The sequence below is a fragment of the Aythya fuligula genome, chromosome Z, assembly GCF_009819795.1.
Source record: "Aythya fuligula isolate bAytFul2 chromosome Z, bAytFul2.pri, whole genome shotgun sequence".
Classification (NCBI taxonomy): domain Eukaryota; kingdom Metazoa; phylum Chordata; class Aves; order Anseriformes; family Anatidae; genus Aythya; species Aythya fuligula.
Genome location: NC_045593.1, coordinates 54,363,678 through 54,380,409, shown reverse-complemented (window position 1 = coordinate 54,380,409; position 16,732 = coordinate 54,363,678). Strand labels below are relative to the sequence as shown.

The 16,732-nt window shown below is 36.3% G+C and overlaps 1 protein-coding gene across 4 annotated transcripts in view; it reads left to right on the top strand.

Annotated features, from left to right (window-relative positions):
• Positions 1 to 16,732, top strand: part of HOOK3 (hook microtubule tethering protein 3) — an 87,077-nt gene that overhangs the window by 53,503 nt on the left and 16,842 nt on the right. For 2 of the 4 annotated variants that reach the window (XM_032206722.1, XM_032206723.1), the window contains exons 12-18: positions 1,916 to 2,026; positions 4,887 to 4,974; positions 5,578 to 5,647; positions 7,250 to 7,390; positions 9,411 to 9,498; positions 14,686 to 14,720; positions 15,540 to 15,622. In XM_032206722.1, coding sequence (XP_032062613.1) covers positions 1,916 to 2,026; positions 4,887 to 4,974; positions 5,578 to 5,647; positions 7,250 to 7,390; positions 9,411 to 9,498; positions 14,686 to 14,720; positions 15,540 to 15,622 — 616 coding nt within the window. Of the gene's footprint in view, positions 1 to 1,915; positions 2,027 to 4,886; positions 4,975 to 5,577; positions 5,648 to 7,249; positions 7,391 to 9,410; positions 9,499 to 13,956; positions 13,963 to 14,685; positions 14,721 to 15,539; positions 15,623 to 16,732 lie in introns of all 4 variants that reach the window. The other 2 variants (XM_032206721.1, XM_032206724.1) reach the window with 2 other exon arrangements.

Sequence of the window (16,732 nt, the reverse complement as noted above, 5' to 3'; positions counted from 1 at the left end):
TAGCATGCCACTGTAGTGCCATATGTCTGGTCTGGTGTGTGAAGGGATCCAATCGGATTTAAAAGGATGTAATCAGAAGAGTTACTTTGATTTAGAAGCTCTGTGCTGTGCAGGTGTTGTGCAGAAATACAGTGGTGTATAGCAATCTCAAGGAAATTCCATCTTCATCTTACCTACTGGTTTCTGTGAGATGACGTTGGTGATGGTGTATTGTGCTGGGAGATGCAATAGCATTTACTTAGGAATTTATCTTCACTTTTCTGATAGTAAGCCTTTTATTGCAGCATGAAGAATTAAAATGTGCAGATTCCAGGATTGCTTTCTGTAATTTTAATTCAGTCCCTTTGTGCATGTGCGTTCTGATATATTTTTAACAGTATGTCCTTCTTTTCTTTGCTGCAAGATGCCTGCTTTACTCATTCCATGTGTCAAATAATGCTCAGTAAATGTGATGGCAGTTCTTTTTTTTTATTTTATTTTAGTTTTCTGCATTACCATGTAGCTGTGTATCTGTCTATACAATCCCCAAATCCAATTCAAAATAATTTATTTCCTGCTGTATTTTTCTACATAATTATGGCACGACTGATTACAGACATTAATGCATTTATTCCATGTGAGGTGGGAATATACCTTCTTTACAAGAGGAGACAATCACAGGTGAAGGCCTTCATTTTTTAATATCCGGAGTGATGGAAGTCAAATCTGAGAAATTCAGTATTTTCAACTCTAGCATTTTGATTTATTTTTCTGATAATCTCAGAAATAGCAGGCCTGTGTTTTTTTCCCAGCCTTTATTTTAAGAACAACAGCAACAATGTCCTTCATTCTGAAATTTAAGCCTATGCAGCTTTTCTGGCCCAGTAGTTATTTTGTTATAGCTATACACATTGAAAATAAAAGGCAATTGGAACCACTAGATAGTCTTATGTAGGTATGGCTGCTGTTTTGCTTCAACAATTCGTTAGTCACTCTCCCTGTAATCTGAAAGTCATGAAAAATCCTTCTTATGAGTTGCTTCAGAAGAAGCTGTATGTCTTTAGCTGAGTAATCATTCAGCTTACGTATTTTCAGGTCAGTCTTTTTTTTTACCATCTTAAATCTTTTTGTATTAGTTGCTTCCTTGCTTTCTGCATTAGGAGTGTTATTAATGTCTGGGGATGAGGTTTTGCTAGTAAAGGCTGAGACCTTTGGAATGGCAGAACTTCACTGATTTGCCTTCTGCTCACTGATTGTTTCTGCTCAGCTTTCAGATTTCTACTCATTTCATTAATTCCTTAGTAATTTGTAATTGGAAGTATATATGTGACACTTAGCAATGTATTTCCTTCTGAAGTAAAGAAAACTACTTATGAGCCTATGGGTGAATCTTTATATTAGTGTATTTTAAAAAAAGATGAGGAAAATCTCAGGTCAAGAGACATTGCCTGACTACACAAACTGGTGGTTGAGTTCTGAGCAAGACTTGTGAAACAGAGTTAACGAAAGGTTGAAGTTAAAGTGGATTTCTTCAGAGATTTTTCTTTTTCCTACACTTCTGAGATAGCAGGAGGATTTTTCTACTTTTCCTAAGCTCCTTGATCCATAGAAATATATAGCTTTTTAAAAAAAAAAATAAAAATAAAAAATTCCCTGTAAATCATGCTTGGACGTAAATTCCTGTTTTTAAATATACAGAACATACTTTACAATTTTTTGCTCCTTTTGTTTATGGTGAAACCTAATATTTGAATGCTTTTAGTTTTTGCTGAAGCTCAGAACAACTGATGAAATAAGGTTTTAGTATGTCCTATAGGTAAATATTTCATTTGTTTTACAAAATGACTTGTGGTGCATGGTAATTGGCTACTTTGTCTTGTGTATTTTGTTTTAATATTAATATTTGCGGACAAATTATTAATTCTTGTTCTCACAGGCAGTTGAACTACAAAACAGGTTATCTGAAGAATCCAAGAAAGCTGATAAATTAGATTATGAATGCAAACGGCTGAAAGAAAAAGTAGACAGCCTCCAAAAAGAAAAAGATGTAAGTGCCAAGGTGTTACTTTTTTGGTAGTAGTAAAAACAACTTTGTGACTTTTATAACACAGGCATATGATAATGAAAACTAGATGTTTACAGCAAGCTTTTTAAATTAGGAACTCTTTTTTCATATAACATTTCCTCATGTGTGTTTACAATATTCTTTTTAAATCTTAGAACTGTACAGCATAGAATAAAGTGACTGTACAAAAACATCATCAACACATTTCTAAGAGGAATAACCTTCACAGTTGTGTTCTGAAGTTGTTTCTTGCCCATTCACCATGGGAAGGTTAATAAACACCCAAAGTAATTGTCATGTTTTCTGAATAACTATTTAAAATAGGATTTTTTGCAGTATTTTATCCTAGTACTGAACTCCTGTTACTTTTTTTTTCAAGAGCTTTCTTTGAGGTACTGTCTGCATGCTTCTCTTTGTGCAGTCACAAGCACTGCAGCAAGTCTTTTAGGAATCTTACAAGACCTGTCCTTTTTCTTGCAGTCGTACCTTTTACAACAGTTCCTCATTGATCTGTCTTGTAGTGTCAACATGAGGTACAGAGGATGGATACCAGGCTATTCTGTTCCTCTCAGTCATTTGCTACTAGTGATTCTGAGATCAGTTGCTCTGCCTTCTTTTTACTAAGACCGATCCTTCAGATTTTTCTTTCTCTTACACACCCTTGTTTATCAGCAGTTTGTTTCTTAGGAATTCATTTGCAGGTGTTTCAAAGTACCTGAAAGCATGGCTGGCGCTTTTGAGTTACAGATTTCTCAGGCTTCTTCAACGTATAAATCCACCTGTCCATCAGCCAGAATCTTTGTAGGCATTTCCTTCAATCTGTCATATTTCCTATTAAATCCTGTCCAAATTTTCCAGCCCCTCCACTTGAATAGCACTTGAACTGAAAAATCTCAGTTATTTTCTGTTCACAGATCCTTTTTTTTCTCCATATTTTGTTAAATTCTCTAACTACTGTGAACATTTGACCTTGATATCACTTCCGTGTGCTCTTCAGCTGAGATTGGAATGCTCATAGTAATCATTTTCATATTGTGCTTTGGCTTTCATCCCTGCTCCTTATTTAAAATTTGCTTTTCTAGTTTTGTTATGTTTTACAATGGTAAGATTGTGTTTGTGGCTTACCTGTTGCTTGATGGACCATTTTTTCTTGCACAAAGGATCTGAATTGCAGGTCATTGTCATATGGTTTTCTGTTTTACTGCCTGGCAAATAGCTTATTTTTTGGTGGATGTTGGTTTCCAGGACATTCTTCTGAATTAACATACACCTGTGAGAACTAGTTTACAGTTGAAGAAGATTCTCAATGTTTGGATTAGTGATTTGCTGCCTGTGTTATGTATTCTTTCTTTTCCTTTTTGTCGCATACATTATCACTAGCATTGCCCATCACAGGTTACAAGCAAAGTAATCAATGGTATTTTGTCAGTAATATTTTGGAGGTAGCTATAGAAATCAGTTTTGTCCTTGTCTTTATGTTCTGGCAAAGTGTGGTAGTACATTTGGTATCTTCTGTAGCTTTGAATTTCACTTCTGTGGTCTGTTTCATAAGTGCTAATACAATTTGTTGAGTTGGCTTTGTCTTCAGTGTACAAATGCAGACCCAGAGCTTCTTCTATTCATTAAAATATTCTGGCATTTAATTAATCAACTTGATGTTTTCTGACTGACAGTAACAGACTGCTGAATCCTTGCTTTCAGCATCGTGAGTTTGAGCACTCCTCTGTATGGCTATTTTTCTGTGGCATTTTTAGTAAAAACGGTTTATAGCCTGTGGGGTTTGTGAAATGGCTTTCTGTGCTAATAGAAATATTACCCAAATTGTAATAGTTGCACCAGAGTTCACCATGCAGGATTCAGAAATACAGCAGAAGCCTCTGTCACACCTCAACAAAATGTTCTTTGTCAAAGCTATTCCAAGTTATGAATCTATTTAGGCTGAAATATAAGATACATTTGAATCAAACTGTAAATGGAATCAAATTCAAGGACCTTGATAGCTGATGCCAATACGACTGTACCTAGCTGAGGTCTGTCTCAGACCTTTTAGTGACACTGGACATTTCTAATATTGGAGCAATTTACAATTTGGATCTTTACATAATTGCTGTTCTCTACTTTCATATTTGACTCTTGGGAACCTTCTGGACTAAGACTTGATGTTACCTGTAGATTCCTGTTTTTTGCCAAAAGGAGATTTGTGCAAAATGGGAGAGTATTTACCTCATGGTACTGAGGAGCCCATCTGTATAGATCCCCCGGGATGGGCCTGTCCTGTTCTTCAGTTCTCTTTGGACTAAGCCTCAAGCAACTAGTTTTCTTAAATATCTGAGATGCTGGTGACTGGCAGGGCCGGTTAACGCATGTCAGGAAGAGGTGGTAGAACTGCTGCTCACCCTTGCACTGTTGAAAGAGAAACAAAACTAAGTTAATGCAGTTTGTCTGTTGTGTTTACTGTGTATCAACATGCCTTTTATTTCACTCTTGGCTAAATTTCTGAGAGAAACATCTGCACTCTCATCTCACTTCACTTGCCCTTGGAACCAACCCATGGTGAGGGGGGAAGGAGGATGACTTAGTGGTCCCAGTACATGCAGTTTACTACCTCATACCAGAATTTTATTGATAGTATTGTTGACACAAAATTGACTGTGTAAGTTTATACCCTGGTATTTTTGTCTCTGTAAGTATATTAACAGAGCAGCAACCATTCATAAAAATAACACTGTTGGTGTGGGATACTTGAAAATTATTCTATTATAAAATAGACTGAAGATGCCTTAATTTGAAAAATAATAAAGTAGTGCCAAGATTCATATTTATTCTCTTTCCAATTATTCAGAGATTAAGAACAGAAAGAGATTCTTTGAAAGAAACTATTGAAGAGCTCAGGTGTGTACAAGCACAGGAGGGCCAACTCACCACTACAGGTAAAGGACAAATGAGGAGATTAAATGCATCTTTTCTAAAGTTTACAGGACTTCTCTGAAGAGTGCTGAATATGCTTTTGTGTAGCAGGGAATAAATTTAAGCTCCTCTGAGAATAGCAATGAAAAGCTGCTTCTGCTACTCATAACTTTGCAAGTATTCAAGAACTTTAAACATGGTTTCAGTCGATCAGAAATTTTAGTCTCCTCCCCTCTGTGTTAGTTTTTCTGTAATTCTGTATGTCTATCTGTATGTATTTCTGATTTCTATGTAGTTGATCTCTGAAGAAAAATATGTAAGTTTTCTCACATATATATGATATTTCATGTGTTGCAATTTATTTTTGTTGCATTGCACAGCTTTTCAGATAAGCTAATGAGTAGAAAATACATCATAAAATCACTTCCACCAGAAAGAAGACAGAAATAACGATTATTAACCAAATGAAACTGCTGTTGCCTGTCTTGCTGTAGTCTGACTTTGTCTAATTTTCCATTTACTAGCATTACTCTAAAGTTACAAGCTTGTAGAACAAAGTTTGTGTCTGATCTTTTAAAAGAAAGTAACTGGTCTGCTTCTTAATTTTTTTATTTTTTCTGACCCAGGATTGATGCCCCTAGGAACAGAAGAACCTTCAGACAGTTTAGCAGCAGAAATTGTTACTCCTGAAATAAAGTAAGTTAATGTGTGCCTTTTTTACTAATCCTTACAGTGTACCCTTAAATAATCACTTCATTTCTTAATCAGTGCTATAAAGTTTCAACAATCTTATATATATATATATATGTATATATATATATATATATGTGTGTGTGTGTGTGTGTGTGTGTATATGTATATTCTCTTGTTTTGGATTTCTGCACAGCAGGAGCTTAGAACAAAATTCACTTGACCTCTTGAGTTTTTGTACTGTACTCCAGGAGAATGATAACAAACTCTTTTCCTGCACAGAGTTCATGTAACTGCGGTTTATATGAGAATTAACGGACAAAATGCTAGTGGAACTTGCAGTTGTACAAGGAGGAAATGAATAAAATTGTTATAGAAACAGTTGATTTTATAATCTACTCTGTATCATTGCAAATGATTACAGTCTATGAAAGGACAGAACAGCCACCACAGAACTGAAAATCATAGTTTAAAAGGTTGCAGATGGTGCTTATCCTTGCCTGTGTGCTCATTATCACTGCAACCTGAAATTTAAGTTACTTAAAGACAGTCACATCTCAGAAATCTATTGACCCTTTAGGAATTTTATTCTTTCATTTCTACAAAAACTGACATTTTAACAATTGGAAAGATAGTTTTGGGGTCAAAACATAATTTGAGTGGAGAAAGCTAACAGTAGAAAAGAATTCTTCCAGCTCTGTTGCTGCGCCTTACTCCAAGAGCAATTCTTCTAGATTTGTTCAGGAACAACAAAAGAATGCTTTGATGCAGTATTAGTGAATTATGGAGTTATTACATAAACCTTTCTCATGACTGCATGAGAGAGGACAGGAAGCATAAATTCTGTAGATACTCAAGGTTAGACATGTGGTTTCATTATCTCTTCATCTTCAGCTCTTGAAGATGAAATCTGGATTTTATGCAAGCATGCATCTATGCAGTCTGTTTGCTAAATTTGGCCTTCTTGCCTGCCTCGGAGAGGGACTGTAGCAGTGGCTGCTGTAGGAGTACAGCTGCTTCCCCTGATGACAGGGGAAGACTGTAAGAGGCAGCTTACTCGCTGGAGTAGCTGCTGCTGCTCTCTTGTTCCCTGTGAGGTGACAGAACATGGATCTGTACTCGAGCACCATTCTCCAGCTCATGGATGTGACTAGATGGGGGATTTTCAGCAGGCAGGTCTGGTCTGCGACCTGTCATTTGCACCTGAGTAAATCAACAAGTTAAGTGACATGAGGGAAAACAGACCAACAGAGTAGAAGTGACTTCCCTAGGTTCATACAGGAATTCAATGACAGCTGAGACTACAGCCTCCCTTGACACTTGTCACCAAGCTTTGTGTTCTCCACATTCGACCTATAAACCTGTCCTTCTGTACTCTGAGATCTAGTAGGGGCATTCAGGCATTTTTTTCCTGTTGTGCTTTCTACAATTACAGTTCCTTTAATTGGGTTTGAATTTGCGGGTTTGAAGACTTAGTTGTTTCATCTGGCTCTCTTAAATAGGTAAAGATGATCTTAATGTTATCTTTACACCTTCTGTTGTAAACTGTTTTCTTCTTTAAAGAGATTAGTATACTATTTTCTATAAAACTGTATTTCCTGTGTTTAGGGAGAAACTCATTCGCCTTCAGCATGAGAACAAGATTTTAAAGTTGAACCAAGAAGGTTCTGACAATGAAAAGATTGCCTTGTTGCAGAGCCTTCTGGATGATGCAAACTTACGGAAGAATGAATTGGAGACAGAGAACAGGTAAGAAGTCTTGTCTTTTGACTTCTCTGTCCTCTGCTTCATTGACTTTTCTGACAATTTCTGACACTTTTGACAGTACTGTGCCAATATCAGGTTCCCTGGCACAAAACAGGCATAGACTTAACTATAGTGAGCTGAGTGAAGGGCCACAAGGATGTGATTACAGAACAACAGCATCTTTCAGAGATTCTATGTAGGCAGGAAAAGAGGAGACTTAGGGGGGATGCTATTAATGTTTGTAAACATCTGATGGGAGTATCTAAGGGAGATGGACTCTTCTCAGTGGTAACAGGGGAAAAGGCAACAGGCACAAACTGAAGTACGTGAAATTCCATCTAAATGCACAAGAAAATACTGTGAGGGTTTCTAAACACTGTAATAGGTTGCCCAGAGAGGTTGTGTCCATCCTTGGAGATACTCAAAACCCAACAGCACATGTTCCTGAATGTAGACATTCACGGCACCAGACAAGGATGCATCTGAGGGTGCTAAGGTAGTTGGCTGATACTGCTGTGTGGCTGCTTTCTATCTGAATCTTTGACAGCTGATGTTGATTGGCGAAGGTTTCTGAAGCCTGGGAAAATGTAAATGCCACAGTCACTTCAAAAAGGGCAAGAAAGAGGATCCAGGCCTCTACGGATTGGTCAGCCACAGCTCATTTCCTAGGAAGCTCATGAAGGAAATCCATCTGGAATGAATATCCAGTTGCAAGAGGGACAAGAAAGTAGTTGAGAAAGGCTGATATTAATTTTTTCGGAGCAAAGCGTGCCTGACTAAACTGATTGTCTTCAATGAGATGGCTGCCTATGTGGAGGAGGGTGAAATACTTTAGATTACCTCAGATTTGGCAAAGCCTTTGGCACAGTCTCCTGTGATATCCTTATGTTCAGAATGGCTACCTACAGGCAGAATAAGTGGACAATAAAGTGGACAATAAATTGCAGTCACAGTGAATAGTAATGCTGTCAACAGTGTAGAGAAATGAGCTGATGGGGGCCTGTCCATGTCTGGGAGGAGACTGGCAATGCAGGCTGGTGTTGGTAGACCAGGGAACAGCTCTGATGCAAAAGCACTGGGTATCCTGGTAGGCAGTAAAGAGAGTGTTTCAGCTGGGAACCATGCAGCCCAGGAGGCTGACTGTGACCTGGGCTGTCCTCATGAGGCTGTGAAGCAGCTATTTGAGGAATCCCATAATACCACATCTGGATGTAGCATTCAGTTTTGGACTCCTCAGTACAGGGAAGACATGGACATACAGGAGAGCTGAGATGAGCGACAGTGGAGCACATGGTATGTGGGGTAATACTGAGGACTGGGTTTGCTCAGCATGCAGAAAAGATGTCATATGGGAGATGGTTCTGTGTCTACATCTGCATAACAGGAATCTGTCAAGACAGAGCTGGACTCTTCTCAGAGATTGACAGTAGAAGGAAAAAAAGCAGTGGAAACTGTTTGGAGTATGGGAGATTCTGATTCAATACAAAATAAATAAATAAATAAAAAATCTAAGAAATTTTCAACCTCCAGAAGAGAGGCTCAGAAAAATTGTCAGACTTCGTCCTTGGGGGTATCCAAACCTCAACTGAACATGGTTCTGTGTTACACAACTGCTCTAAGTGGATCTGCTTCATGGGTCTGCTTCACGAAGGAAGTTGGATTTAGATGATCTCTGAAGATCCCTTCCAACCCGTGGATTTTTAGGGTTCTGTGACTTTGTAAAGACAGTAAGCTAGTAGCTGTCTCACAGTGAGTCAGAACAAGTTAGAAACTCTTGTTGCATGTATATGGAAATAGTTCCTTGTGACTTGCATCTATGCTGTATCAGACTGTTCTGGGAGACTACAGACTTTGATTTCTGGAACTGTTGTTCCCTCTCAGTTCTGTTGTAAATTTTTAGTGAATAAAATACGGCATTGCATCTCTTGTGTAGATGATCTGAAAATACTAGACACTTAAAAGTCTCAGGCATTGTCTTGCAGTTTTTTGCTGTTTTCTGAAAAACAAAATATCTATTTCCTAGATTGGTAAATCAAAGACTCCTAGTAGTGCAATCCCAGGTTGAAGAACTACAAAAATCTTTGCAGGATCAAGGTTCAAAAGCTGAAGATGTAAGTAGAAATGTGTATTAAGTTTACATTCAAGTAGTTATATTTCTTGGACTGTCCATTTTTGATAAACGTTTCTGCTTGTTATGTAGTGAAGTAATATGCAAATGAAGATTTCTGGTTGTTTTACATATTCACTGTTATGCTCTAAATACTAAGTTGTGCTTCTCTAAATAGAGTAAAAGACATAAGACATTTGTGTAGAAAAATACAAAAATACTATGCAGAGAAAGTGTCAAATTTTGCTTAATTAAATGTATCAATTCTAATAGTAAAGTCAGCATTGTTTAAAGTTATTTAATTAGAATAGAGACTTCTGAAAGGCATTAAGGACATGTTAATTCTCCACATCTTAGTAAAATATCTGAAGTTATTTTTGTTTTGCTTAGTGGAAAGTAAACCCTTTCCTGACAGTGGAAACCCTGTAATTGCTAGAGTAAGTGTATCTTGTAATACCAGGCAGGCCAAAACTAAAAAAGGCAAATGATTAGTTGATTAACATTTGCAGCAGTTTCTGTTTCCATTCAAAGAGTTAGCTTTATTTTTAATAGGAGAACACCCATCATGGCAGTTAGTGTGGAGAACAACTTTCAGTCTTCCACTCAAAAAATTACTTTGCCATCTCTTGTGTTTGAGACAAGAAGATCTATAACTTTATTGAAAGCAGTGATTTGCAGGAGGGTACGTGCACAGTGTACACTCACAATACCAGTGTATTTCCCTGCTAACTGGCAACAAGTTGCAATGTGTTGCTTTCTATTTTTGTGTTTTTGTTTTAACTAATTCATATAAAAATGAAAATTATTACTAGCTGCTTGTTTTCATTTAAAAGTGTATTTAATTTAGCTTGTCCACTTAATTTCCAGAATAAGCTGTATGAACCTAAAACAACATAGTTGCGTTCAGTTAAGGTTATTTTTCTAAGTAACATAGAATGTGTTTTAGAATGCATTGTAAAATCATTTCATACTATTATGTGATTCTGAGGTGTTTCTTGGTTATTGACCAAAATCAGATCTTCAAGGTGAACAAGAATATAAAAAAATATATATCCTCAGGCATTAAGTATTGTAAATGGTCCCTATCTAACTGCATTCAGGTTTATTCACTGAAATTGTAATTCTGTCCCTTTTTATGGCTCTGGCTTGGACTGTAATCTAGGATATGCCTGTAGCTCACTTACAGGAGTAGTTGCAGCCTGTGTAGGCATCCTCTGAGGTGATTCTGCTAACAGCAAAATACCACCATCAGAACACCATGGTATAGCCTTGTGTGTACCAGGCAGGCATTGTCAAGCAGAGCTGAAATTCGTGATGAAGTAGCTGCTTTCTGGGCTTCTGTGTAAGTCTGACGCTGCCAGCAGTGATTTATATGCACAAACCCCATGACCTATTTTGCTGAGCTTAGAGTGTAGGCCTTGACTTGCTTAATTAAGAGAGTAAGTTGAGTGTAGAATCAGAGATTAATTGAGGTTTCAAGAACCTCTGAATGGATGGGACACCTCATCCAAAATCTCACACAAAGCAGAGCAAAACTCAAACCCAGCTTCAGAGGTAGATCAAGTTGTGCAGGCACATCCTGAAGTTATCTCTGATCTATCCTTAAAAAGGGTGATTCGTCAGAGGCACGAGAGAAAGGATAAGGAGGCACTTGCCATACAGTTCATTGTTTCATCATTTTGACTATTTTTTTCCACTACTTTTCTGTAACAATGCACTTTCTTTTTCATATTTGCAATGTCAAAGTGAACTAGTCTGAAAACTGAAAGTCCAAATTAGGAATGGATCTGTTTCATTTTGCACTGAAGTTGCAGTGGAAGGAGGATGTTAGGAAGATGTCAGTGCTATTAGGCCTGTAACAGGCACTGACACATCATGTTGGGATGCGTGATTGATTAGTCAGTCCATCTACGTGTTGCGTTGCTGGACAGGGAATGGCCTCCCACCCTTATCTTCCAGACTACGGTATCAGGTCAGATGTGAATGGTGTGGTCAGAATAGCAGGTTTGATTTGTTGTCCTTCAGAACGTGTTCATGTGTAGGGCTGCTCAACAGGTACCCCAAACAGCTGTGATTCTTTTGCATGCCTTATTATCACTTCCTTTATTCATGCTTGTTCTCCTTTTCTCTGCCCTACTGTACATATATTCCTAAATAAAAAACCTGCCTTTGGTTACTTCTGCCCCACTGGACATAGTCCTGATAAATCTGTAGAAAATCTGGAGTTTCTCCTAACGTTACATAGGCCATCTTGGCCTTATATGCTATTCTTGGTACAGCTAGTATGTCCTCCTGACTTGGCATCTCCCTAAAAGTCCCCAGAACTCTTACCTGTTCTGTTTCTTGTGAAGTTCAGCTGCTTTGCTCATTACTCTTAACATGTCTGTGAAATCTGGCCATCTCTCATTGTCATCTGGCCATCTCTCAAAAGTTTATAACTTTTGTCAGGTTCTCACATCAAGAAATTTTCTCAAGACACGTGCTTAGTTGCCCTCATCCTGTTAAATTAGCTTAACCTCAAGCCAGAGTATAGCCATCTGCCTGCAGCTTTAACATGTAGAACAAAACCAAGCTTTGATCCACAAAGGGGGAAAAAAATATTCCTTTTATCTCCTTTAAGTATATGAGTAATTTTCAATAAAAAGACTATTTTTGTAAGGTTTTTTTTTTTTTTGATGCAAAGGAAAAATAGCAAATACTGAAAAGGATTTCTGTTTTCTAAAGCCACCTTGTTATAGGAAATACTTGTCTATTATGAACACATGAAAGATTTGAATGAATCTCAGTGTGAAGCTATCTCAAAATTAGATAAAGCTTCATTTTTTCCTGAGATTTTTTTTAAGGTCCTATCCTTCCTATCTGAGAACAACAATTTTATTAATTACTTGTTAGGAGCATAGGATGTGGGATGTGAATACATGACTTTGAAGCTGACTTAAACTTAATTAAAAAAAAAAAAGTAACATCTACCCATTTTTAGAATAATTTATTTGAATTTTTTATTCATCTTGCTTTGAGTATATACAACATCTTTGGGTTGGCAAAATCATGTGTTTTACATTTTATCCTTTTTCCTAATCATGTGTCTTGGGTAAATTACTCTGTCTGGGTAGACTTAGTCCAGCTTCTCTTAATGGTGGTGTTGTGAATCATTGTTAGCTTCTTGCTTCTGAGAACTTATGTTCTATCTAGATGGGAGGGAGATTACTGCCACAACAATGCTAGTACTGTGCGAGTAACATAAGCGAACATATACCAGTTGAATCCCCATTGACAAGTGGTCATTGGTGTCTTTACCAGTCTACACCCAAGTGTAATGCAAGCATTCCAAAAGGAAAGCTGAGTTCAGTTTTAATTTTCTTAAAAGCCTTCGAAAACAAATAGTCACTGTTGCCAGCTTTCCCATTTCTAATCTAAATCAATCAGTAGTCACTCAGACAGATGTAAGCAACCTTGCCAATTTAAATACTTTGTTACTTTGTGACCAAGAAAGATGAGTGCAAACATTTATTGTTACAGAAGAGTTGGTGAAGCAGCAGGTTTTTTTTTGTTTTTGTTTTTGTTTTTTAGGGGATTGGGAACAGAAAAATACAAATGGTCAAAACCCACAGCTCTAAGTTTAGCTGCTCTAAATTTCTGACTTTGAAATCAGTGGAGTCATGTTGGATTATTTTACATACTTCCCCCATTTATTCTACTGCAATAAGGAAATCCAATTTTGAAGTTGGTTTTCAGTCTTGAATTTGGAAATCAAAAATGTGACCCAGGAATGTGGTTGAAGACAATATCTTGAAGTCTTTACACTATGACAAAGCTGAAAAAAAATAAATTTGGGGTGCACAGTGAAATTGTCCCTATTGGCTAGGTGTCTAAACCTGTGTTGAAAGACCACAGGATGAAAGGCAATGAAGTAATTTTGTTACTGATACTGTCTTATACTTTGATGGTGTTCTGGAACATTAGTCACATGCTAGAGCTCCACCGTGATTTATATTGGATAAATACAAAACAAAAAGGCAGGTTCTGTTCTAAGTACTTTACATTTGTCGTGTATTTGATCTATGTGAAAATAACACAATTCAGAATCACTCCACAAAAACACATGCATCTCTTTGTTATGGTTGTAGCCCAATAGACTGCACACTTTCTCCTGTTTGTTACTTGTATCATTTTTGTCTTAAATGGCTTTCCAAAACAGCAGTTGTTCTCCTTTGAAATTCTGGTTTAGATATGATGACTTACAAATGTGCTTCTTCACCATTTATGTATTTTTTTAGTGATATGTTTTAGAAAATGCTACAGGATGAAACTGCTGATGAGAACAGAGGAGAAAAATACGCATGTCTGAAAATACTCATAGCTTTAACTTTGTTTGTGACTTTCTAAATAGTTTATTCTGTTGGCTGCTGTTTTGCTTTATACTAATGTCATCTCTGTTTCTTGGCATGGGCTTCTGCTCAAGGCTATTGTGAGTATGGCTTTCTATTTACCTAACACTACTTTCAGTTTAAAGACATTTATTGGTTTTGGTTTTTGAAAGATACTCACTGTGTATAAAGTGAGTTTAAGATTAAAAAAAAATTTACTTTGAAGCTTTTATTTAAAGAGCTTATCTAAATGTGATTTAACCAGAAAGTGGAACACTGTAAGTTGTATATTTTTTACATGTCTGTAGTCAGTAAAGAACAGAAACAGAAAAGTGTTAAATGTTCTGCTATACTCCAGTCTAAAACACTCTATTCCCTCCAGTTTCTATGGGGACAGGAATTTGCTTCAGCTAATTTATTACACATCTTGATACAAATCGCTTTGCAATATTGGTAAGACAGCTCTTTTAGCAAATTTTGCTGCACTTTCTAATTTCATATTAATTTTTTAAGACTAATTACAAAAGTACTGAATCATGAAGAAATTAAAACTACCATAGAGCACTATCATTTATGGATCTTGCCTATATTGGTCCAGTTCCTGGGGAAGTATTTGTGAAGTTACAAAGCATTCTAATTTCAGGATAGTCACATGGCTATGAAGGAAAGGATTGCTGCCACAGAGGATGGATTTATAATCTAAAACTGAGTGAAGTAAAAACGTGGATTTGGGTTTAAATGTCAAAATTGTCTTAAAAATAATTTTGAAATTACATTAAAGCACCCCCATATATTAAAATAACACATTTAACTTTTTGTTTTAGTCAATTCTTCTGAAAAAGAAACTTGAAGAACATCTGTAAGTATTTTTTCCTGTATTGCTTGCAGTTTGAAATTATATGTTTTCCATACTATAGGGAAGGCAGACGCTCATTAATAATGTATCTAGATGATATACTTCTAAGAGAAATGATTTAGCACAGAAATGTTAGGGAGTCTGCTATTTGGATATTATCATTTCATAGAAAAACTTTGCCAAGTAATAAGAGCTGTGAATAAACCACAATTTTGTGTTAGTTAGAATACCTTGCCTAGCGTTGTATAAGTCGTTTGTCAAGAGGAGTAAGTCATTTTGTTCTGGGGAAAACACTTGAATTTAAATAAAAATAATCGGTTTACTTTTTAGTATACCTTAGGGCATAATACATAACATTTTAGAACAAAATGGTAACACTTCATATTATTCCCTTCTACTTCCTAAAATGCAAAAGACTTCACTTTTCAACTCTCTTACAATAAGTGTAGTTTTTGTTGCTTGTGGTTTTAGCCGTTCTTGAATAATGTAATCTCAGTTAAAAGTATTCATTTTAGGCATGCATTGTGTAATTTACTGTAAGTTCTAAAGCAAATTTGTCATTTTGGACTGAGAATGAGTCTGTTTGCTGTTACAGTTCTCCATATACTGTAATTCTTTGCTGTCATGTGTTACAAATATTTCCACAGTGACATTAATAACACCTGTCTTTTGTCCTCATCCCACATAGGAAAAATCAGTAATGCTATTAGAAATATATTGCTGTTTGAGTTTTTTTTTTTTTTTTTTTAATATTGGTTAATGTTCATTCAAACTCGGTAAGAATATTTGGAAAACAATATGTGCCTTTATGATTTGCAACAGTGAGAAACTCCATGAAGCTAATAACGAGTTACAGAAGAAACGAGCTATTATTGAGGATTTGGAACCAAGATGCAATAACAGTTGTGAGTTTACTGATGTGCACTCCATTTCTTTTCTTTGTAAAGTATTTCATGTGTGAGGTCTTTAATTATAATAGCTATAGAAGGTGCAAGATAAACAAAATGCACATTTTAAATGTCAGTGATAGGTGTTAATTTTTCTGAAACTATGGTGACCAAAAAGATTATTGTAATGCTTGAAAAGCAGGAGATTGTGTTTTAGAGACCACCATAGTAAGAAATGACACTGCCTATAGGAATACCTAGTCATTATCATACCTATCATTGAACCTCAACTTTTCAGAACCATCATGTCTCCTACCACCTTAGTTTAGAAGATCCTTGCTGCCATCACCAGCTCATCTTTTACTAACAATATATATTCCTTTGGTATGTTTTCAGGTAACAGAGTAGAACTGTGTTGTAATTTGCGAATATTTTTGGGCTGTGGTCAACACAAATGTAGGAATTATGTTGTATAGCTATAGGTCAGATGGTTTCTAGAGACCAGAATCTAGCTGTTAATGTTTGCTTTTTAGCATGGTAATACTATTTATTTTGTGAGAAGTACCACAGAAGCCTGATTGTTGGTTTTGAAGCTTACTCATAATAGAACAGGGCAAAAGCTTGCAACCAATGTCAGCTTCTCTGGTTTGTGCCAGAACAATTTCAACCATAAGAGATCCAGGAAGACTGAAATGTAGTTTTACTGTTCATTATGTAAATTCTGTATCCAAAAGGGATTTTTAGTTAAGTTGAGCTAAAACTGCAGAGTATGCAATAAAATTATATGTTTTAGCAAATGTTAGTACACTTGGAAATGAAGGTTAGGGACTTCAGAAGCAGCTAATAAACACATGATCCAGACATTTTTATAAGCCTCAGTGTGAGTGTAAGAACGTTTTTCTGGCTCTCAGACTTAGTAAAATAAATAGATAAATAGTAATGTTAAAGCTTCTGTAGTTGTTTTACTGAAATTACAACTTGCTTCTTAAAAGTCTAGGTCTGAGTTTTGTCTTGATAAAATAAAAATGCTTGTACTTCTTTTATTCTCACAGTCAGCATAAAAGGTGTGCAAATTATTTCTTCAGATTCTTTTAGCTGTCCTGAGAATGGCCAAAAGGATTTTGTATT